Genomic DNA, 25198 nt, shown 5'->3' with positions numbered 1-25198 from the left:
ATGTCCCAGTGGTTTTGTGCCCATATAGATTGTAAGTCATTGGGGTCCAATGTTGTTTGGTTACCAACATTCTTCAAAATATCTTCTTTTGTGTTCTACAGAAAAAAGTCATACAGGTTGGGAATGACATGAGGGTGAGTAAATGTTGACAGAATTGTCATTTTTAGGTGAACTATCCTTTTAAACAGGATATACAAACAGCCACTAGGTCTAGGACGTTCAAGGTTTTTAAAAACTTCCGTCCAACCAAAGACCTTCATCAGGTAGCAAATAATCGGGAACATTGTCCCTGACTCTATAGTCGTCTGTAGTATAACCTACTCATAGGGCCCAGGAGAGGAACATGTTGTGCTCAGCAGCTGCATTAACATGAGCAGTCTGCATCCTGCGGGATCTGGAAGAAATGCAGTTTTTGCAGCGCATGCATGATAAAGTATAAATGTGTCAATCACCGACCAGAGGCCAATTCAGAAATGACCGACCTTGAGACACCTTCCCTCCTCAAGCTATTCAGTCTAATAAAATTGTCTTTATCTGCAGGACAGACCTTCACCAAAGCCAAGTTAAAGCAGGCTCAAACTCTGCCTTGGTACACATCAATTGATTTTATGGTTGAAGTAAGCTGCTTAAGTCACTCACAGAAAATATAGTAGAGGTGTTAAACTCAATGTGATCAAAAAAGTAAGAAGGAGAGAGGGGGGAGGAGTAGGCTACAAGAAAGGCAGAACATATTATCATTATCAAGAACGAAAGAACAGGCCAAATCAGCATTCATTTGCACATGGATTATATATATTTTCATCAGTGCACTGCACACATGCAGCTGTATTGTCAACAGTTACGTCATTCATGTGTAGTCCCCACTAGCTGGCCTTACTGACATTTTACACGCGTGCGAGCAAATGCCATAGTTGTTGATATACATTACCACATACACACTTGTTTACTGTCTTTAAATATATATCATATATACACAGTAGTATAAATCCACAAAGCATATCTAGCCAGGTTACCATTATTGTAGACAAACCTCCGCTATCTGCTCTGCTTTAGCATACAGTAGAAATGTATTTTTACCTTTATACGTGACTCTGTCGTAGTCACTCCACCAGGTTTACCAGTTCGCGTTTACACCAGTAATCATCATTAATGTCCTGACAGGAAGGATAGGCCAACAAATTGCATTACTTGTAATGATTTGCAACAGCGGGATTGATGTATTGATAAGATTGATGTTTTGATAAACAAAACACGTTTATGAGTCTGCGAAGAAACAAGAGCATCAAACTTTTGTACAACTTTTATCTAAAGAACAAGATTAGACTACTGCAACTGAAAACATTATTGAACTGAGAGCTAAAAGAATGCAAACATGAAACAATTTCTGCGACTTTACTGCCATCTAGTGGAACACAAGAAATGCTCTTGCACTTCCGTCAGCACTTGGAAGGAAGCTTTCTATTTATATTTTTATAAATCCCAAATTACGAGAATACTTCCTAAATATACTAGTCGACATGAAAGAAAATGACTTCCTATAATGATATTATAGTAGAATTCTGGCTGTAACAACATTTAACATGTAACATAATACTTAATATGTAACAATAGTTTATACACAGTTAAATTTGTTTAAACTAAAAACCAAGCTAACACAATTTACTACTAAACAAAAACAAGTTTTGAAAAAACAAGTTATGTATGGAAAAAATAAATAACGCTAAAGGGTTTTGCTCATGTCGGGACTTTACGTTTGTACGTATGACATCACCGATGACGTACGTAACCGTTCGGCGCTAATTTTCAAATGGACGTCTAAACAGACAGAGAACATAATACGAGTCAACGGCGTTATTTTACGGATAAATCCTCATTTTAACTCAGGTAATTTCATTTTAGTTGTTTTTATTCCACCCAAGTCTCATTAAATACGCTTTAGAACTACAGTTTGTTGTTTGCTTGTTGCATTGTCAAACGCGTGCTAACGTAACTAGCGTTAGTGTAGTTTTCGTATTTGTAAAATGTCTTTTCGGATTTAAACATTTGCTCGAAACAGAACGTTTATATAGCAGATATGCGCATAATTTACAAATTTGAGTTAAAATAAGCATTATTTAAAGTTGTTTACATTTCGACGCATTAAAACAGGCCTAGTGTGTAACATGTAACGTTAACGTTAGCTGAAAGCACAATGTAAACAGTCTTGACGGTCAATGGTTGCTCAACAAAGTAACATTACTCTGCAACATTAGTTTCGTTTTGCAGTCACTATGAGTGGATTTAGTACGCCGGTGTCGCGTCCACGGCAGTGGTCCTCTCCAGCCATAGTACACAAAGCGGCTCTGTCGGCCACCAGTACACCTCTCCTCGACAACATCCAGGGAAACGATGACGAACAAGAGAGACGCCAGAGACGCAGGTCTAAAGTAATCGATCTTCATGGGGTGAATGATTCGTCCATCAACGAGGCCGGTAGCCACAGGTAAGTTAAAAACCAAAGTTGGTGCACATATGCTGTGTTTACGTAATCCATCCCATTCAAAAACTTTTTTCTTTTTGAAGTTCTACAACCACCCCTGCTGCAGTACCAAAGCTGTCATCTGCACAGATCTCAGAACATTACTCAACCTGCATCAAGCTCTCCACTGAAAATGTGAGTTAGGTGTATTTAGTCAGTGTAGAGCTGAAACGCAAAGGTGCAAATAACTTACTGACCTTTTTTGCAGAAAATCACCACAAAGAATGCATTTGGTCTGCACCTCATCGATTACATGGCAGACATTCTCAAGCAGAAAGACTCCGAGCTCAACTTCAAGGTGAAAACACGCTTATATTTACCATCACAAGTTTGCATGCACTGTTGCTAACGATACTGTTGCCTTACTTTAGGTGGCAGCTGGCACCCTGGATGCTAGCACGAAAATTTATGCTGTGAGAGTGGATGCAGTACATGCTGATGCTTACAGAGTTCTGGGAGGGTTGGGCTCGGAAACCAAACCTAAAGAGAGTGAGTAATTGTCCGAGGCATGTCAAGGTGTCTTGTCCTGTGGGAAACTTTTGGATTTTTCAGAGAGGGTTAGGACCACAGTTATGTGTTGGATATGTCACACCCTCCCAGGACCTTACAAAGTCATAATAAAATTTCATGTCAATCCAGGTCAAGATGGTGATGAGGAGGCTGAGTTAGAGGAGGCTGGACAGGGAGAACATGTGGCTGCTAAGCAGACGACTAAGAAACGACCTCAGAAAAAGACAGTGGAGCAGAACCTCAGTAACATCAACCTTTCTGAATCTGAGATGAAATGTGAGGTAAATAGTGTGATTGAAAAATGTGAACAGGTGCAATTACTGTATGTACAGAATAATTCAGTGATAAGCTGCATATTTTCTTTATATTTTTAGGTATGAATTTATATTTTACGTTTGAGAATGTAGCAAAAAACTGATTTAAAACATCCTCTGTGCAGGTGGACCCCATGTTCCAGCGTATGGCTGCTTCCTTCGATGAGAACAGTACAGCGGGTGTGTTCCTCTCTGTGTTATTCAGCGAGGACAGCTGCTGTGAGCTGCGCTTTCCTTCACATATGACCTTGCTGAAGTCACAGCTATCACCGGTACAGATGCCTCATCAACACGTTCCCATCTCACCGTTCACAGGTAAGGTCTTTGTACATTACGTTCAGTTTTGAGTCATGGGTCAGTCCACCCTTTGCTGCACTGAGCATTATTCTGCTGTTTTGGTCTAGTGGCTTGTGTGTTATGATCATTTTGCTTTAACAACCATACTAAATGTCTTGAGGATGCATTGATTCATGTCTTTAATTTTCACAGCTCATTTGAAGACACTGGAAGATAGACCCATTTGTCCATCCTTACAGGATTTCTCTTTCACTAGATGGACACCTGAGCAAGTATGACCTTTTTAGCCTTTGACAGTGATGAGATGTTATATAATGTGTTAAATGTGGGATGTTGATTTGATCATTCTTGTTTGTCATATTGTAGACAACAAACCTCAATCAGCTTCTTGATAAGATGAAGCAGGGGGAGCATGCATTCGATGTCAATGCTGATATTGAGCCGGAAGAGGATGAGGGTCCAGATTTTGGGGATCACTTTGATGCAGATGTGGATGAGGGGAGACCGGGAGACTCTGAGGAGTGTAAAGAACACAGAGAAGCTTGTTCAAGGAGCCCTGAAAAAGGACGGTTAGTACTTGTGAAATGTATTGCACTAATGTATTTGCTCCTTATGTCATCAAGCTTCTATAGTTAACTTATAGTGAAAAAAAGATGTGTAAAAAGATGTTTCTCTAATATCCCTACTGTAAAGACTATCATATTTGACCTTAAAGGGATACTTCACCCAAAAATGAAAATTCAACAGAACAAAATGATAAAGTAATTTTTTCCTACTATGGGAGTCAATGGAGGGGGGCAAAATCTGTCTGGTTATTAGGGGTGGGAATCTTAAGGCACTTAACGATCCGATTCTGGGAGTAACGATTCGATTCCCAAAACGATTCTTAACATATGTTTTTGGTAATTAATTATCCTGCTGTGCAAATACATTACACTTTAGATTTTAACCAAAATTAGAGTTATATGCTTTTCTCACTGAAATAACGACGTGAGTGCAAACTGTATCGTGGCTCAAGTACCTGTAACATCGTGCGAAATCCTTGGTTGTCCACAACGGAGTAAGGGCGCAAATCTTTGGTGATAAAACCCGCCACTTACCGGGTAATTCGCTTCGCCTTTTCAGAATTCGGTGGAAGCTTTGCTACTTGCTTGAGGGTCCTTTGACTGTAACCGGGAGTGTGCGTGATTAGAACAGAATGCTGTTTCTCCAGCTCAGAGTGGAACCGCGTAATATGTTTCTTCATATTAGTCGTGTTCCCAAAATATTTGAATTTGGTGCCACAGACTTTGCACACAGTATGGCTTTTATCAACGACACCTTTTTCGTTGTCTTCACAAAATCCAAAATGTTGCCACACAGTCGATTTCAAATTTGATGAAGCAGGTCGTAGTTTGTCCATTTTGTCTAAAACGAAGCCGTTCGTCTATCAACGGGTTATTCTGTTTGGCCTGCGCCCGCGCGCCGCACAGTGGTGCAGTTTGAATTGAACACAGAATCGATTCTGAATTTTTGAGAATCGATTCTGAAACGTTAGATAGTGAATCGCGATGCATCGACTTTTTCTCCCACCCCTACTGGTTATAAGCATTCTTCCAAATATTTTTCTGTGTTCATCAGAACAAAGAAATGTATACAGATTTGGAACAACTCGATGGTGAGTAAATGATGACAGAATTTTCATTTTTGGGTGAAGTATCCCTAGATAAACTAGATTTAGTTGTGCTTTCTGTTTCTTCTTATTCAGAAAAATTCCCATTTCACGTACGACACATCATGATCTCTGTGTATGTGTCTGCATGTCATTCACGATTGTGTTAATGTTGTGTTTAGAGGTGTTGTTCCAATCAGGGAGGTAGATATTGCTACCATGTGTCTGCAGTTGTCTGATCAACCGAGGGAATACTCGTACTTCAGTCCCAGGACAATGGCCACCTGGGTTGGACCCGGCTACTGGCTTTTCAAACCTGGGCATAAACGTAAGCTATGAAATAGCGTTCCCGTATTTAGCATTTTTGCTATTTTAGATTTTACCGGTGCTGCTTAAATTTCCACTTTATAAAATAATAAATAGTTTATAAGGTCTATAAATCTGTGTATTTTGTCTACTGTAGCAAGTAGCTATGTATAGAGTAGTGTAATCTATTCCACATCTTTTGACTGTACAATATCTGATGCTATTTTATCTTAACTAGAGGATCACAAACCAGACAAAGAACCTCGGAAGCGAGCTCCAAAAAATCCACTGGTTATTGACTTTAAAGAAGATATCCACTTTCATAATTACTTTAAGACAACTAGAGTAAGTTCCTGTTTCCTTCTTAAGCACTTTAAACTGCCTTAAACAAAACTCCTGAATTAAACCTGAATGCTGTCTCTTCTGTGGAATGCAGTAAGAGAACTTTAATTAATACTTGTGAAGCATTTACAGTTACAATTACAGTTCATAGTGGAAGCAGTCCGTCAAGTTAAGGAAAAACACCATAAGAATAGTCCATAGAATTTATGTGCTATAATAATACTGTGTGCAAATTGTATAGACATGGCATAAAATACAATTGTTCAAATTAAAGCTAAAGATTAAGGATTAGTCAAGTGATAATGAATGTTTTACCGTAAAATACACATTTTATTAATGACAACATGGGTCTGCAATGATGAATAGGGTACCTATTCAAAAATTCCCATGATAATTTTGTAGAAAACAATACTTTTCAATACGGTAAGATTGCATTTTCTGTGAGTATAATACTGTGTATTTAATTGAATTCCTTTAAAGAAAGTAACAATTACTGCATCACAATGATATTTTTTCAGTCAGCAACTACTATTAGTAAGTCTGCTCTAAACAGCAGCAATAAGAAAACCACACTTCCAGCAGACTTCCAGTATCCTCCCAGTAACCTCTCACAACTTAGCCTCAAACCCTCTAACACAGTAAGTACATGGATATTTTCCAAAATTGATTTTGTGTGATAATACAATATCTGCATTGTCATTCTAATGCTGTACATTAGATGTATCGCACTATTGCTAATTTTTCTATTTTGCATACACACAGCTTAGTGCAGAGGGTAAAAAGAGATTATCGGGTGAGCTGAGTGAGGAAATAGGAGAGTATGATTACAATAACGCCAACGACACAGCCAACTTCTGCCCTGGTCTTCAGGTAAACCAAACAGTACTGTAACATTTCATAAATGGTCATAGAGACCATCTATTTAAAGCATGGATAAAAGTGGATGTTAACAGGTGACACAATGTGTTAATAGGAAGGAGACAGCGAGGATGCTGAAGGATTTGGAGGATCTGATGACTCTCAGACAGACAGACCAAACCCTTTCTCTCTAGACACAGAACACATATCTACATATGGAGATGACTGTCTTGTTCCTGAGCCTCATAAGGTATTTGAGTTTTTATTACTTTATTACCCATTTTAGAAATGTGTGAAGGAATTATAACTCTTAACTTCATTTTTTTTTTAATCCTCATACTAGATTAACATTATTGAGATAAACTACGCTAAAATGGCCAAGAAAATGGACATGAAGAAGCTGAAGACCTCCATGTGGAGTCTTTTAATAGAAAGTCCGGAAAAAAACAAGGTTTTCCGTCTTCTGTCCTTGGTGTTATGTTCTCTACGTGTGTCAATGCATTCTGAATCCAACCACTATTGACCTGGGTGTTTTCACAAATACAAACATATTTCTTTTGTGGATCGCTTTGCAAACCTATAGGCAACCGCTTCAGACCAGCGGTTCTTAACCCTGGTCCTCGAGACCCCCGATCGGTATATTATGCATTTCTCTTTTGTTTAACACACCTGATTCAAATCAACAGCTCATTAGAAGAGCGCTCCATGAACGAGCTGTTTTTTGATTGACGTCCCTAGACAGTGTCCATTGCTCTCTACCCTGCATACAGGAAATCAGCTGAAGTTTAAGCACACAGATTTGCGCTACACCACTACCTGCAGCTTATTCCCACACAGACAAACCTTACAACAGAAATGTCAAGGGTTATTTAACTGTAATCGGGAGATTTGCATACGTCTTGTGCACTTTAATGCCCTTTAAATTTTACATATGCTCCTTTTGAAGTGGAATCATGGCAGAATATTGAGTGATGTTTACTTTCCAGGGCACTTACGGTCGTATTGAACAAACCTCTGAACGGAATAAGAGAAATGCACAAAATATGCAGAGCGGGGGGAGTGTCGCGGGGACCAGGATTAAGAACCGCTGCTTTAGACCATTTATATGACATATTTAATGCATTTTATTTGAAGTTACCCTTTTCACACTGAATTGTTTTCTTTTTAGTATTGCAAACTTAGTTGATTTACTAACCTGTTTCTTTCTGTTTATAGGAGGTACAAAATGAGGAGACAACAGAAGTACCTGGTGAAAAATCATTTAGCCAGTCTATCAGGAATCTTGTACAAAGGTAGTTTTTTCTGCATTATGTATCAATGTTCTGCTCCATAAAGGAAAATTACATTATTTCATGTATGTAGGTAAATATTAATTTAATGATACATAATTACCCATATTATTTCTTTCCCTTCAGACTCCCTTCCACCATGGCCACCAATCTCTCAGTACCCCTCGCCTTTGTGGCCCTTCTGCACCTGGCTAATGAGAAGGTGAATGCTGTTTGAGTTTGTACTAGAATATTCTATGTTGAATTATTATTTGCATGCTGTTTGAATTTAGTCTTGGCTACCACTTATTTAGATGCGTGAGCTAATAATCGTAATCGTAACATTCTTTTCATAAATCTAAAAGTTGTTCTTTCCATCAACAGAACTTGGAGCTGCACAAGATTGATGGCATGACTGATATCATCATTAAACAAGGCCATTAAAATATTTTTTTAAAACACAAAATATCTTATTTGTATCATATATCCCGGATGGTTTTTTATATGTAAACCCCATGTCAGTCAGAAACAACTGTCTAGAAATTAATGTTTTTTAGAATCATGTTAAAATGTACATAAAACAACCATGGAAATGTTCTGTGTAACTTAAAAATGTGATTAAAGTGTGTGCCAGAAAATGCCTGGCAATGTAAAATGTACGCATAACTTGATTTTCAGGATTGCCCTGTTTTGATGACTTGTTTTAGACACAATTGTTTCTCCGCCCTCATTAAAAGTAAAAATGGAACTGCTGTTGTCAGTCACTTTTTTAAGTTTAATTTTAACTATGATATAAGAAAAAAATGTGCATATTCAAAATAATACGAAGTAATTGCTAAATAATTGTTTACCGTTCAATGTTTGGTTTTCATTGTGTGGCTTTTGTTTACAGCATGATGTCATTTGTGAATGCCAGGAAGAATACATTTCGTGCCAGAGGCTTTAAAGCGGGGTCAGTTGCTGCCTTGGTAGAAGAAAAGTTGTATTTTTTTATCAGTCGGAGACTGCTTAACCATGTTGGGTGGGAAAACGTTCATGACAATACTAGCCTGACTCAAATAATAGTTGTGAACGAATATAGTGTTCAGTGAGTTAACATTAATAATGTCATCGAATCAAAGTGACTCAGTGGCGTGTTTTTGTCTGGCGAGAACAATCCCATACCTGAGGAGAAAAATGTTGATGGGTTGATTCGGAGGCAGGTGTGCGCGTCATGTAGCGCCGCATGAGGGCGGCTGCTTTTGGTAGTGTCGGTACCGACGAGGGCCACAAGTTGTTATGCGCTGCTGAAGGAAGAGGAGAAAGTACAGACCAGGAAGTGTTGCGACTGTGCATTGTCGGTCATTCAAATATTTTAAGTCTAAAGAATAACGTGCAATCTTTTATCGAGGACTAAATTAAAACCACCAGAAACGGAATCATGGGGGTGGTTGATCCGAATAGTACGGTAAGTGACAAAAACATCGATGATCAGGCAGGTGCATCAAGTAACTTGCTTCACTTAACGTTACCTCGAGTAAATTTAAACTAACTAGCTGTAAACTTCTTCATTTTCATCTCTTCGTTTGTAAATCAAGATATTCTTAGTGTTGTTGAGGAAAGTAAAGTTTCGACGAGCAGGTTATTCTTTGTTTTGAGTGTTAAGTTTGTGAAGTGGGTTGAAAATCAGAAGACAGGGCGAAGCTTGTTTTTCAAGTTATGCTTAAAGTTCCTGTTGTCCGTACGCCGAGCAGTTAAATTAAAAGTATAACATACAAAGTATAATAAAACAAGTATAATAAAGTTAAAATATAACACATTTTCTAGCTTAATGTGTTGTTTCATACCTAACCTTCATTTAATTTGCATTACAACTCTAGATTTGTTTACACCGTAGGATTGAATTTGCTTTAACAAATAAATCTAACTGGATTGCCAAACTGAAAAAACCGACTGTTCAGTTTTACAAATATTAAATAATCCAATTTTAAGATATGCTTTTACAATTAGTTGTAACAGTAAGCAAATGTGCTGATCACATCTCACGTCCATTGACTGTTGAAGTGGAACAGAAATGTCAGATCCTCTTTCTGGGTTGCTTAAAATTAAGTTGATCAACTGTCACCCAACGTTTGCTTTTGTCATCACTGCAATACAAAGTACTGTTTCATCCCCTGAGTCTGTGGTTTAAGAAAGAACATGGACATTATTTTTAAGAACACAGATTTTTCTTTTACATTCTATCACTTATTGATGCCTATGATTGATGCACACGTTTGAAAGTTGTTGGCAAGAATAAAAGGTGGCACATGCGTATTTTATAAGCACTGAACGTACTTTTTATGAAGTCAAGTTTAGAAAAGGCCGTTAACAAAATCATACCTGTATTTCATATAACTCTGTTGTCATAAATGATATTGCATTTGGCCGTTTTGCCACAATAGTTAAACCTTGTGCTCTTGGTATGCAGTGTTACCTAATAGCTTTCTGCCATTCTGCAGACCTTGTGACACAAACACAGCCATTGTATCCATTCACAGGGAGTGACGTACTATTGCTTTTAGTTTCCTGGTAACACCTTTTGTTTATGAAGTATCAGCAGCACAAGAGAGCTTAAAGGTGATAAGTGAGCTAATTTCTCATATGCTCAATATGTAAAAACATCTTCTATTTACCGTTGAGTATCCAAATCAGTGTTATTTTACTAATTTATATTGGATGCCTAAACATACTTTACAGTTATACAACTATTCTAGCTGGGACATGTTACACTGTGTTTGTCACACATTATATCTCACATCTGTCTTCAGCATCTTAAAATAATACTGAGAACTGTACATAGTCTGAACATGATAGGAAATCATTTATCGCGTACTAGTTCTTTGTTAAAGGGAAGTAAAGCATTTTGTATTTTAATTTACACATGGGTGTTGCTATATTACAGAAAGCAACATACAAAAAACTTTTAAATAATTATCTTCAAAATATTTAAATGTAACTGTCCCTATTAAACATTTTCTCTATTTGTGTAGTTTGTATACACTTACTACAAAGATGTACCCATGAAATATATCTTGTAACGGGAAGCATATTCAAAGTTTTTGCTCAACTGTATGCTAGAATTGATATTTATAAGTCAGATGATAATGCAGCTCAAACTCTTTTTCCAAACACATCACCACAATGAAATGAGATTTTCATTGTTTGATTTCCATTGCCTGCAGAGTGTCTATTAGACAGTTATGTAGGTTTTTTGCATAATCCTCTATATGCTCTGTGCTATTTTTTATTATAATTCTTCTGTGCGCAGGAACAGATAGATGTGGAAGCTGCCCAGGAGGTGGATCGAGTTAAAGCTTTACAGTCTCAAGTGGATGGGGTAAAGGATATTATGACCCAGAATGTGGATCGGATCCTGGCTCGTGGAGAAAGGCTTGATGATCTGATGGGGAAATCTGAGGACCTGCAGGCTGGGGTGTGTCTTTATACAACTATTCTTGCCACATACAGTATTAAAGTCTGATACATGTTTTTACTACAAAAGTGTTCCATACACTTGTAAGTGTGTAGTTACACACATTAAGATGTGTTAGGCATTATTTATTAAAATGGAAATGTTATTGTTCTTCTGTTTCTTAGGCCCAAAACTTCAAACACACCTCACAGAAGGTTGCTCGTGCTTACTGGTGGAAGAATGTGAAATTGATTGTGCTTATTGTTGTGATAGTCCTCATCATTGTTCTGGTTATCATATTCCTTGCTACTGGTGTGATTCCAACCAGTTCATCAACCAAACCCACTCAAAAACCACCATTTTAAGGTTACACAGACACACACACCGAAACATTCATGACATCATAAATTTACACATACACCCAAACAAACACTTAAATTTGCACATTTTGCTCATATACCGTCAAATTCAATAGTATCTCACCACCTTATAATAAAGTAACAGAGCTTCCATAATGACAGCTTTAAAACCTTGAATTGGAGGATATTATACAATCATCCTAAAATCCACTTGAGCTGCTTTTATGGTTCTCTAAAACCTGTAAGATAATGTCACTACCAAAAATAATATGAAATATTATTAATATAATGAAATAATCATATACACTGGCATTGAATGAAGGTAATGGGCAAAGTTCTGTCTATTGAATTCTGAAGTTAGATTAAATTAAATGTTACTAGTAATTATACAATACTTTTAGACCTCCAAAAGTTTGTATTTTGTATATGCCGGTCACTGTCTTTGCACCTTTGTTATTTTTCACAATTATATGTTGTTTGTAAAAGGTCAACCAAGTATGTTTTATTAAAACTGTTAAGAGATAGGATTTCATTGTCTTAAGGAAATTTTATTTAATTAAAGGCACAATATGTAAACTTCGCCGCTAGAAGATGGAAAAGAGTAACACAGGCGTGGCTTGAACATGACGTTTTATAGTCGTTATGTTATAATGTGGTTTCACGTTTTTTTATTGAGACTCACTGTTTTGCCATGTATGTTCGACTGAATGCAGAGTTGCACAGAACAATTGGTGAATTTCACAAATCATTGCGAGAGCGATGCCACAGTACTGCTTTTAAAATCCTCTTGCGATACTTAAATGTGATATTACATTCGGTTTATACATTGCACATGAATTTGAACACACCTATGGTCTCAATGGCAGTAAAAATTTATACACAATACGCAATGAGAAGGGACATTACGCTGGTTAAAATTGGAAATTTCTTTGGATTCAAACATTGTTGGGGTAATGCAAGTACTCGAGTGAACAAAACTGGATCTGCAAAAATCTTAAATATTGTGCCTTTAAGCAAATTTTTTGGAGTTAATTTCATTCTCAAATTATAACTGAATGTTGATAGTGGCCCAAGCTCCAAAACAAAGATGCAGTTTCTCCTCCAACAGAATGAATGAAAGAGCCCGTGAACAAGGTCATCTAGTCTTTTTCTGTCTATTTAATGGTTATTGTTCTCTAGCTGAATGTGCTTTTTGCCTTTCCTCGTCATATCTCTACACTGAATATTACATGCACAGATACAGTAAAATGTGCAGTGAATACTGTAATCATATTTTGAATGTACCGCTTTAAACATTTGGCCCAAGTTTGGCCCTGCTCTGTGGAAGCATTTTGAAAACCTAGACACAACTTGTCTTTCTGCAAAGAACAAGTCAAGGAGGAATATTTCACTGTACTGTAATGTCCAGTTGCCCACATATCACTTGTAGTTTCACAAACATTCCTGGTCTTATAAACTGATCATATTTAAATCTGCTGGGTAGCTGTACGCACTTTGATTTGAGGTCAAAATGTTTTAGTCTGTATATTATAAGAATGAATTGTTTGTTTGAATGTTTGTAACCTGAATCTCATGATGTATTTCCTTTAGCTTTCATATATGTATTTTTATTTTAAAGTATTAGTCTCCTTACTATAATTGTTATACACAAGTCATTTAATATTTTTCTTTAAATAATTCTACTCAAAGTAATTGTTTTAATCACCTCTGTGAACTTGGTACTCCATATAATGAAACGATCACCAAAACTTTACTTCGTTTGTCTGTGCTCATTTGTGTCACAAAAATGAATGTTTATGCTGGTTTTGTGGTTATTTACTGCAGTTATGAGATGCTTAACTTAATGAAGAAATTGTAAACCCTTGAAGTGCCTTGGAAATAAATTCTTCACATAAGACTTGCAATATTTTAAAAAAGCAATATTTTCTCAATAAATATTTAATCTTTCATTGCAACTGTTACGTATTTCGTGAAGTCTTGTGAACTAATCCCATCTTTTTAAATATTCGTGGATACTGTAAACACAATTACAGAATACAGCTACACAGATATATTCTTTATTCCACAAGGGACCACATGCTGTTTATTGGGACACTTAAATTACATAGATTAAAAAGTTACATACAATCAAAGTTTCTATAGAATAAGTAGTGCAAATATACTAATTTCAAACATTTCAAACAACAGCTCTGCCCTCTATAGGTGTGTCATTTAAAAGGTCTGTTTAAATCGCTGCGCGGACAAAGTAGATCTTATTGCACTTATTGCACCGTCACTGTTCCGCCCCTGAAACCTGGTTAAATGCACTACTTCCTGACGCCAGTCTGGGAATCTAAATAAAATGTTCTCTTTAGTTTTACTAATACACGATTTAAATGATGTCTAGGCTAAATTAAATTAAATCTAGGCCACCCCAATTTGGTAAAGAATGTACAAAATGCGGAGCTAATTTCGTCATCAACCAGAACGCTTGTATTAATTTAAAGTTAGGCTAATTGTTAATAAAAACTTTTATACCTTACCTTATTCATTTATGTAATGAAAAAAATTCCTATTTATTAGAATGATTGCTTCTACCCTACATAGATTATATACATTTAGTAACATGGAATTGACCTTCTGGCCTTGTTTATCAACAACTTGATATGAAATGTAGATACTTAAAAGGTATGTTTTTTCTTTACAAAAATAATGTAATCTTATTAAATTAGACAAAATTACCATCAGATTATTCCGATTATTCTTGCTGTGGACCCTCAAGCCTTTTTCTTTATAAGAATTTGACATGAATGTGTACAAATCCTCTGGATATTCAAAAAACAAATCACCTGCTTCGTCTGATTCTCTACACAGGTCTTTGAAAGCTTTCTGTTGTTTCATCATCCATCTCCAGAAAGTCAGGTTCCGTCACCTCCCCCCAGAATAATTCACAGGTTACTCTGTAACTGTTAACCGGGACCACTGTCCTGTATAACGTCCACACTTTATGTTCCTTTCCATGACCCAGGGAGCAGCCGTACTGCAATTTAGCTATTATATATATGTAGGACATTTCAAGCAAGGTGGTATGGTGCAGAACACAGATTGGAAATTAGTAGAACAAGTCGGGAGCTAAATGCAACCATGAAGAAAACCGAATCAAGTAAATTACCTATTTTACCTAACTAAATCCTTGGTGTTTCGAGTCAGACGTGATCACCCAAACGTGTTTTATCGTCAATTTTAACAATCATAGGTAGTTTAGATGGTTAGAGTAAGGTTAGGGTTAGGGTAAAGGTTTCGTAAGACTTGAAACACCAAGGATTAAGTGAGTGCTGGTGATCAGCGCAATGTGTCCGAGTTACGTCCGCCTTGCTCTGATGTCAAGGTGACTTGTATGCAGAGGTGGGTAGAGTAGCCAAAATCTTTACTCAAGTAAAAGTACAAGTAACTTGAGAAATTGTTACTCAAGTAAAAGTCACTATTTTAAAATTTACTTGAGTAAAAGTAAAAAAGTATGCAATGAAAAAACTATTCAAGTAGCTAGTTACTTAGTTACTTTGTATCTGATTATATAGGCCTACTACATTAAATTAATATTAACGCCAATATTTTAATATTACATTTTGATCAATATTTTTAATTATCATAAGCAGATATCTTTGCAATATACTAGAGAGACTAAAGAATAGACAAACACAGAAGAGACAAGCATTTCTGTAAATTTCATCTAGTCCTGATGTCAATGTAGTTTACACAACTTATTTAGAATAATAGACCATGTCAAACTAAAGCATGAACTAAACTCAGAGCATTTCCTAAGATGATCTAGAACATCTGCAGTGCTCTCTTAAATGAAATAAGCCTAGGCCTACACATTTTTGAACAAAGCTCATGTTTTCTCGTGTTGTGTCACGTGTGTGTTGTGAAACGCTCTTACTTGTAAACAAACAGTAAACAGTGAACCACACGCCCATCAACAAGTTTTCTTCCTTCTGTTCTTCAAATGTATATTTCTGCAAGCCCACGTCTCTGTGTCTGACAGGTAACGCGCATGTTGCTGTGTCTGACGAACAGGTCGCGCGGGTGCGCGCATATGGCGGGCATTTATCATTGCTGGCAAACAATATGACACATTTGCAGTTTTGATTGTATAGATATAGATTAATATCCACTTCATCCAACGCTCTTTGTGTTCTGCGTGTTCTTAAGTTTCGCGCCACGAGGAGTGAGTAATCCTGCTTCAGATGATTCAGGTCGTGCTGCGAACTGAACAAATCATTTGAACTGATTCATTAGCCTATTCAAATGGTTTTGCCCATTGTTAATGCTTTCAAAAGAATCGACTCAAACGAATCGATCACTCGGGAATGCCCGTAAAAAGAGACGACAACCTTGAAATAAACAACGCGTTTTAAAAAGCATATTTTAAAATGAAGGAACGAAGGAACGTCACGCAATGTAAGTTATGTAACGAAGTAAAAGTACAGATTTTCTATTAGAAATTTACTCAAGTAAGAGTACACACTTTTAATTTTACTTAAAAAGTACATATTTTCCAAAATGTTACTCAAGTAAATGTAACGAAGTAAATGTAGCGCGTTACTACCCACCTCTGCTTGTATGAAGGTATTTCAGTACCAAAACTTGAGAGCATGTAGATTTTAATTTGTGAACTTGTAATGTAAGTATTTGTACCTGTACACTAAAATGTACACTCACAGTCCCAATGTGAAAACTTGTAAAATAAAAAAGCAGAAGTTGAATGTTGAGATTTGCACTCGTGGACAAAACTCACAAATCTGTCTTCTGAATTTGAAGTTGCCGAAAAATAGTCACAAATGTGTAAACTGGCATTTACAAAATACATTGGCAGATACAAATGCATAGCACATATTTACACGTTTTCCTAGATTCAGATTTGAATTGCAACCACAAACAGGCATCTACAACCTCTCAAACCTGTCACTGCAGTTTCAAATCTTCCCGCCTTGACTTTTGCTACTGCTTTCGCTATAAACCCGTTGCAAAACTAACTTGTGCACTCGGCTCAGAGGCGAGAGAAAGAACGGCATTTGATGACGTCACGCGGCTGAGCCACACCGCCCCCTATTGGCGGGAAAAATTGCAATGAAAGGATCTAGCAAATAATAGTTTAAATAAAACAGTTTTCAACTAAAGCGAAACCATCACACTTATGTATACTATCATGTATAACTATTCCATGACTTATACTATCTTGTATATATATAATTTCGTAATGTATTTTAACGATATCATTCTGTATAGGCCCTACTATCGATAATCCGTTGTGTACTATGGTTTGTTTTAAAATATAATGACAGGCTGACTACATTTTCCGTTATGTTCATTGATATACTATGTAAAAATGTACATTTACACAGTTCAACATTATGATTCTATAGCCTAACCCTTGAGAATTATTTTTATTGCTTTAGTTATAATGTTACCAATATTATATTAATATAAAAAAAACACGTTCCTGATAGTATAATATAAATGTAAATTAAATTCAGTGAGCAATGTATTATTGACCATTATTGCATTTTTAAGCTATTTCTACTTTTTTATATATTTTTTGTTATTTTCAATATGTAAAGACATTGAAAATTAACGGAAATTGTATGCAGGACTGTGCAATGCCACCATATGGGGTTGTGGGTTTACCTGGAAGTTTCTTTTTTTATGGAAGGTTTGCATTTTTAACAGATGAGCTTAAACATATTTAATCAATATTTAGTGTACAATTATTTTCTCATGTGATAATTACTAGCCGCAGGATAATGCATCCAGTCCGTTGTTATTGCCGAATAAACCCCTTCAGTGTTATACAAGAACTGATTCTGATCATTCTGATATAGGAGCCTTACACAATGACAGGCTGACTGTACATTTTCTGTTTTTAATTTTGATCATTATCGTCTAGCTAATTTAGGTTGTTAATTAGGTTGCTAATTTATACACCACCCTTATCAGATTCAAGATCTTTATTGTCATACAGTATGTACCTGTAAAAAAATATATATTTTGTAGATGGGGTCGAAAAGCAATAAATATATAATAAAGGACAAACATAGAACAAAGATATACTGCAGTAAATATAAAAGAGAATAAAATAGAAAAGTTCATTTATAGTAAAAAAGTGGCCGTAAGTAGTATTTTTGATAAGGAAAATGTATTTATTGATTTAGAGTTTCATCTTAAATTAAATACTGTATTAGTGATTTAAAAAACTCCTTTCATTGTGTTTTTTCCTGCCATTAGGGGGCGGTGTGGCTCAGCCACATGACGTCATCAAATGCCGTTCTTTCTCTCGCCTCTGAGCTTTCAAGTGCACAAGTTAGTTTTGCAAGCCAGTTTACACATTTGTGACTATTTTTCTGCAACTTCAAATTCAGAAGACAGATTTGTGAGTTTTGTCCACGAGTGCCAATCTCAACATTCAACTTCAGTTTTTTTATTTTACAAGTTTTCACATTGGGGCTGTGAGTGTACATTTTAGTGTACAGGTACACATACTTACTTTACAAGTTCACAAATTAAAATCTACATGCTCTCAAGTTTTGCTACTGAAATACCTTCATAGACTTGTGCCAAGAAACTCGCGACGGCGAGGCGGCCTGGCCGAAATCCGCAGGCGAGCGCAGTTATGATGTTATACGACGATCGATATGCGCAGCGCCGTATGTAATCGAACCTGCCAAGAAAGTCACACACGGCGGCTGCGCAGTGAGCTGTACCCAAAAGCAGATATGGGAGGAGCTTCATACTGTACCAGACACAGTGCAAAAGACTGAAGCTTTGGATAAGTTCAGTTGTCAAGATCACATGACGTTTAACGTTACAGAAGTCGATTGCGTTGTTTTCGCTGATCCGTTGCTGGCCTCTCATTCACATGCATTGTATTCGGTGACTGTTTCTACTGTATAAACGCGACAAATCGAAAACATGGTAAGTCTTGTCATTGAAGCTGTGAACTTTCCTTTTCGTTTCACTTTACTACATTACAGGCTGATGAAAAATGGGAGTAGAGGAACAACTAATAAAAACAACAGTTTTTTAAGATTAAACTTGTATACAAAATTGATTCGTTTGCAAATAACGTTACTCTTGTCTTGAATGGTTTTATTTATGTACTCCAAACATGTTTCGGTTAGTTGATAAGCTATCAGATAATACCAACTGTTCGACGCGTGCTTTAACTTTATTCGCTGTGCTCATTTATGCCACAAAAACGAAGGTTTGTTCTAATTTTGTTAATTTAATTGCAACCTTTTTTGTCTGCGAAACGTGAAAAAAATGTAACGTGAAAAGTCATTTGAATGTCATTCAATGTCTTTGAACCTTATTGTTGGTAGAATTCGCGTGGTTTTGAATAACAACATCAGAAGTGTTGATCTGAAACAAACAGGAGAAGGGAATTTTGTCTAGTCTCAAGGAAATTCCATATTCATTGTAGAGTCAGAGCAAGAGAGGAAGGAAGGGAAGGAAGGACGTAAGGAAAGGATGTGAAAAGATATGTGTATCCTGTAAGGCTACATTTACTATATGGCTGTTCATTAGGTATTCACTAACGCTTTTGTACATATTTTTGTGCACAAGAAAAGTCTTAAACGAGCAAACAGAATTTTAACAACAAAATAATCTTTGTTTATCTAATCTAATTGCTTGGTAAGTGCTTTTTTTGTTATCCAACTTGTCATAAGAAACTAGTTTGTCAATATGAGCTTTGCATTATTTACCTTTGGAAACAAGAGGAAAATATTTTATCTTGTGAGGCAAATTAAATTCAAAGCACCGACATCAAGAAATTAACATGACACTAACATCAAGAAATTAACATGACACTAACATCAAGAAATTAACATGACACTAAAACGAGAAACAACAACAGAGGTATGAATTAAACTAACAAACAATTAAAGTGATAGTTCACCAAAAAATGAAAATTCTGTCGTCATTTACTCACCCTCTTGTCATTTCAAACATTTATGACTTTCTTTCATTCGCAGAACACAAAAGAAGATATTTTGAAGAAAGCTGGTAACCGAACAGCACTGTCCCCCATTCACTTCTATTGTATGGACACAAAACCAATGCAAGTGAATGGGGGCCAGTAACCAACTTTTTTCAAAATATATTATTTTGTGTTCTGCGGAAGAAAGACAGTCATACAGGTTTGAAAGGACAAGAGGGTGTGTAAATGATGACACAAAGTTCACCCATTTATTTTATCACTTTAATCAATACTCGTTTTTACATTTTGTAAACATACTGTAGTTGTCATATTTCATATTTTCATGCCGCAAGAATCAGCATGCTGGAACCTTTGTTCAATGTAGAATTGTTTGTTCAGATACTCTTGTTTGGCAGGTTGTGGCAACATTTGGACAACTTTTCTAAGAAAGCTTTTCAAAATCATTGTCACTAACATGTTTAGACTTTTTTTATTTTATTTAGTTTACAAAACATAGAAAATAGAACCCTCATACCAAATGTTTTTAAATTGCCATTTAGATTTTCTGTTTAGATCATGGACATCAGGTCTATACCCTGCAATTTAAAAATCTGGGGCATAATTAAACTATTTAAAAGATTAAAGCTATTTAGAAGTTAAAAATTAGCTACTCGTTTTAATGTTGTTCTGCATTGACGTTTTAATGGAAGTTTAGTCATAATCGTTGGTAGACAGTGTTGTTTCCTTCACTCCATAGATCTATTGTGTACAGACTCTTATGTGAGATGGCATGAATAAGTAGTGTTTCCTTTGGCATGACAGTTTCCCTTGTGTGATAGACCACTGATCAACTAAACCTTGACCTTACGTTACCCACATTCTTCTGAGCACAAAGAAAGGAATTAAGAGTCAGGCTCTGCTGATATACAGGATGAAATATGTCTGATCTTGTGGAGATTCCTGTCTAGATGGTAACAAACTTTAAATGCCCCTAATTCACGTTAGCTGTTTTGTCTCTCACAAAGACTTCATTGTGAATTTTCATGCAATGGCTTCCAGAAATTTCTCTGTTTGTCCCCATGTGACAAGGCCTGTGGCAGAGGCACTGTTCCAGAATGGCATTACCAGAACTTGTTGTAAACGGAAATCTAAAACATAAACTAAAAATGATCATGAGAGGGGTCCAGGACAACTTCATTGCCACTTTTTGCACTTTCTCATTTCTCATGTGTGGGTGATTAAGGAAGATTCTGGTTGTTTATGGGCAAATTTTGTTTTACTGCAAATGTATTTAGTGACTGTACCTGTTGTTATTATTAAAACAGAAAGGTATCAATGTGTGACATGTTGTTTTCATCATCTAAACAGAATAGATACTTGAATTAAATATGAACATTTGCTCAAATGCAATACTTAATTATAGATTAGAAGTTGATCAATGAACTTCCAATGAAACACATATGTGACCCTGGACAACAAAACCAGTCTTATGGTCAATTTTTTGAAATTGAGATTTTTACATAATCTGAAAGATGAATAAATAAACTTTAGATATATGAGTTGTTAGAATAGGACAATATCTGGCTGAGATACAACCGTTTAAAACTCTGCAATCTGAGAGCGCAAAAAAATCAAAATATTGAGAAAATTGCCTTTGAAGTTGTTAATCAGGGGCACTGTGGCAGACCATCCACTCACAAAAATAAAGTTTTTATATATTTAAGGTAGGACATTTACAAAATATCTTCATGGAACATGATCTTTACTTAATATCCTAATGATTTTTGGCATAAAAGAAAAATCGATAATTTTGACCCACACAATGTATTTTTGTCTTTTACTAAAAATGTTCCCGTGCTACTTAAGACTGGTTTTGTGATCCAGGGTCACATATGACAAACAGGTGCCATTTTTTCCAATGAACCATTTCATCTTTCCTTAGGAGAATGGACACAACCGTCTCCGTCAGGCCCAGGATGATGTGGAGGAAGTCAAGATTGTCATGCTGGACAATTTAGACAAGGCAAATGAGCGATCTGCAAAACTTGGGGAGCTAGAAAACAGAGCTGTTGAACTAAAGCAAAAGGTGACACATTTGTGTGACTTCTGTTTTTCTGTATTTTATAATTTTTTTTACATTATTTAACTTTAAGTAAAAGTTGTGTGGGTAAGGAAGACTTATGAAGGACACTTAAAACCATAAACTAGGTTACTGGAAGTTCAGGTATTTCACTGGCAACACAAAGCAAATGTTATTTTGGAGTCTATAAATCAGTAGTCTCCAATAGTCAAGCCCACGTCAAGTCTGTGAGTTGCCTGCCAAGCAATTTCAATAAACAGCCTCAATTTTAAAATTTTTCATAATATTTTCTTAAATTAGGGAAAAATACTGTTAACCTTTATAAAACATTAAATAAAAAATCATTTAAAACATTTAGAAGTTTATGTATGGCGTCTTATATTTATATTGTTTGTATATTCATTAAGTAGCCCTCTAGTTTATTTATCATTTCAGGTAGCCCTCATTTATAAAGATTGGAGACCCCTGCTATAAATAGTCTGTAGGTGTCTTACTGATCTTACTGCCTGACCATATTGCATGTCTTGTACTCAGTCTGTGCACACCGACTGTCATGCTGCTGTATTACACAATAATTTATTCATTTCATAACAAAAGGAAATCGCTTTCTAAAATTAACATGGTAAACTACTTTCAAGATGTTAATTGCACAAGTTCTTTCCATACACTCGTACCAGTTTACCATGTTAATTTTAGAAAGCTATTTCCTTTTGTTATGAGATGAACAAATTATTGTGTAATACAGCAGCATGACAGTCGGTGTGCACAGACTGAGTACAAGACATGCAATATGGTCAGGCAGTAAGATTTGTTGTATTTTATCATGCAAACATACCTAAATCCTATTAGATTCTTGGGTGCAGGAATTAAGCCTAATTCAAAACCTCAAACTGTTAACTACTTGTATTTCAATAGAGTGCCTGTATTTGTTTTGAAACATTTTCAATTCAATTTTGATTGGAAAAAATATATATAGAGCTTGTTGATCGACGTCACGCCACGTTGAATGTTGCGCCATCTTGGGAGGATTCCTGCTAGTGCGTTCAATGCAGTGTTTTGTTTTTCTTGTTTGATTACGAAATATAACTATGGTAGGTTGGTCTTGCTGTGTTAAAAAACTGCAATAGCATTACGCAGAGTTGTTCAGGAAAAGCCCATGGTAATTTCACTTTCGATTTCTCCATATATCAAACAAAACAAGTAACGGTACACATCAGAACAATAATAGCAGTAGCGTATTATCCTCTCAAGATGGCGGCGCCATCGCAACATGCAACATAGGGCGTGACGTCAGCTTCACATTCTCTATACTGTAAAAAAACATTCAATGCATTTGGATCATGAGAGCTTTGGGTGAAAGTGAATATTATGAATATTTGGAATGTTAAAATTAAATGTATGTGCTCATTTTGTTTCAGGGAGAAGTCTTCTCAAAAACCTCAGCTAAGGTGAAACAGAAGAAACGGTGGGAGAATTATAAGTATAAAGTGATAATAGCTGCAGTAATAAGTGTAGTGGTCATCGGCATAATTGTTGTTGTTATTATAATGACACAGAGACAAGAAACAGAAATTGAATCAGAATCTCCATAAAATTTGGACAGTCTTGATTTCACTAAATCTCAAAACGGGATAGTAACAAATCTAAAATATACAACTGAAATCTGTTATTCTACTTTATATTTAGTATGCTAAGAATAATATGGTGGGTAATATAAAAAATGGTACCATGGTGTCAACTTAATAACTGCCTTCAACTTCATTTTTTAGAATGGTAACAGTTTACATGCATAATCTTGTTGATTAATCACTAAAACATCATTAAACATCAAGAGTGGGTGTGATAAAAACCTAACACAAAAGTTGTTTTGGGGCATTGTTTTCTGTTAGTCACTCTGGAAAAGAAATCAGGAAAAAATATAAATTTTGACAGTGACTTGGTTATGTACAGAAGTGTATGTTTTGAACATAATATATGGTGCCAAATTGTAATGTACAGTAAAGATTTGTTTTGATGACATGTTAAAGGTGTAGTTCACTTAAAACATTTTTTTTCAACATTAGGTCTCTTCAAAATCATATTAATTACTTAATTACCATGGAGAAAATACAGTTTTCAAACATTGAGAAGAATGTTTTATAATATCAGGGCTTTAACAGATGTAATCTTTGTGGGGGTACTTCTCTCCAATATTTAAAAGAATATTGGAATAATGAGATTTACAATTCAATTCACACTGAATTCAAAGTTGTTATATCCCTCTCTTTTTTCATTTCAAAAGCATTTTAAAATTAAAGTATTAAAAGTTGTCATAACTTGAGAGAGATATTAAAATACTCTTACTCCAAAAAATCAGCTTCATCTCTCTCTTTCTTTCTCTCGCTCTGTATGTATGTAGCCTATGTAATTACGTTTGTATGTAAATATAACTTAAAAATCTCATTTTTGCGTGTATTTATTTCTAAATGTATTGCAGCTCTATATCTTGTCTTTTGTAATGTCATGAGTGACGGTAACAGGACGTCCATGCAGTCAAAGCAGAGAGAAGCCTTGTCAAGAAAGTTTGATTCAAGAGATTAGAATCATAAAATAAAAAGGGAGCGTAATGGCTGGAATACACTTCAAGACTTTTAAAATCTGAACAGATTTTTTTTAACTGGACATACACTTGCAGACTTTTTTAAAGTTTTAGATAGGAGCACACTAACTGCTTTCCTCTAGCTTAGTGGTTAGAGCATAGCACTACCAATGCCAAGGTCATGGGTTTGATCCCAGGGGATTGCACATAGTCAGAAACAAAATGTATAATACAATGCAATGTAAGTCGCTTTGGATAAAAGCGTCTGCCAAATGCATAAATGTAAATTTAATGTAACTGATCAAATCTACAGACTGGCACAGACTTTCTGCAACAAGTCCAGACTGAAAATCTGAGCAAAAGTCTTGCAGTGTATTTTAGCCTTAATGTGTTTAAAGCTCAATATAATGTACCTGTAAATTTAACAGATACATTACTTTGCAATGGGGGGTTTTGGGTTTGCAAAATGTCATACTTGATTTTCTTTATAAACAAGACGCATTGGTGTAAGTCAGTGGGGTAAAACGCCGCCTGCTGGTGGAATGTAGAGATAGCAGATTTGTGGACAGCGGTTAACGAAAGTATTAAACACAGGCGAGCTTTTACGTAAAAAACAAATACAACGTAAAACAAGATACTGACAAAAAACAGTATAAGGAACACCAGTGGGATCACAATGAATTGTCTAATTTTGCCACGTGAACTACATAGTTTCACAGTAAAACGT

At 35.8% G+C, this 25198-nt stretch overlaps 3 protein-coding genes across 4 annotated transcripts; all 3 read left to right on the top strand.

Moving 5' to 3' along the window:
• The first annotated feature begins 1769 nt into the window (after positions 1-1769).
• ncaph (non-SMC condensin I complex, subunit H) lies at positions 1770-8812 on the top strand. Of its 2 annotated transcripts, none has more exons than XM_057363297.1 (18): positions 1770-1884; positions 2253-2482; positions 2563-2653; positions 2727-2816; positions 2890-3007; positions 3158-3309; positions 3468-3657; positions 3832-3911; positions 4006-4208; positions 5473-5618; positions 5835-5941; positions 6457-6576; positions 6701-6808; positions 6912-7046; positions 7140-7247; positions 8012-8088; positions 8212-8287; positions 8449-8812. In XM_057363297.1, the coding sequence occupies exons 2-18, from the start codon at positions 2271-2273 to the stop codon at positions 8506-8508; spliced, it is 2073 nt and encodes a 690-aa protein (XP_057219280.1). In that variant the 5' UTR covers positions 1770-1884; positions 2253-2270; the 3' UTR covers positions 8509-8812. The 2 variants fall into 2 exon arrangements, with proteins under 2 accessions (XP_057219280.1, XP_057219272.1); XM_057363289.1 differs by having other exon boundaries at positions 1778-1884; positions 2266-2482.
• Positions 8813-9313: 501 nt separating this feature from the next.
• On the top strand, positions 9314-13609 carry vamp8 (vesicle-associated membrane protein 8 (endobrevin)). Its single transcript, XM_057328721.1, has 3 exons — positions 9314-9511; positions 11354-11518; positions 11683-13609. The coding sequence occupies exons 1-3, from the start codon at positions 9485-9487 to the stop codon at positions 11860-11862; spliced, it is 372 nt and encodes a 123-aa protein (XP_057184704.1). The 5' UTR covers positions 9314-9484; the 3' UTR covers positions 11863-13609.
• A 5008-nt stretch (positions 13610-18617) lies between these two features.
• vamp5 (vesicle-associated membrane protein 5) lies at positions 18618-24328 on the top strand. The gene is made up of 3 exons (XM_057319607.1): positions 18618-18807; positions 21756-21899; positions 23312-24328. Exons 1-3 carry the CDS (start codon positions 18805-18807, stop codon positions 23483-23485), a joined length of 321 nt encoding a protein of 106 aa, XP_057175590.1. The 5' UTR covers positions 18618-18804; the 3' UTR covers positions 23486-24328.
• The last annotated feature ends 870 nt before the right edge of the window (positions 24329-25198 follow it).

Source organism: Triplophysa rosa, linkage group LG2, assembly GCF_024868665.1.
Source record: "Triplophysa rosa linkage group LG2, Trosa_1v2, whole genome shotgun sequence".
NCBI classification, from domain to species: Eukaryota; Metazoa; Chordata; class Actinopteri; order Cypriniformes; family Nemacheilidae; genus Triplophysa; species Triplophysa rosa.
Note: the sequence above shows the minus strand (reverse complement) of the source record. Positions and strands in the feature narration are given on the sequence as shown.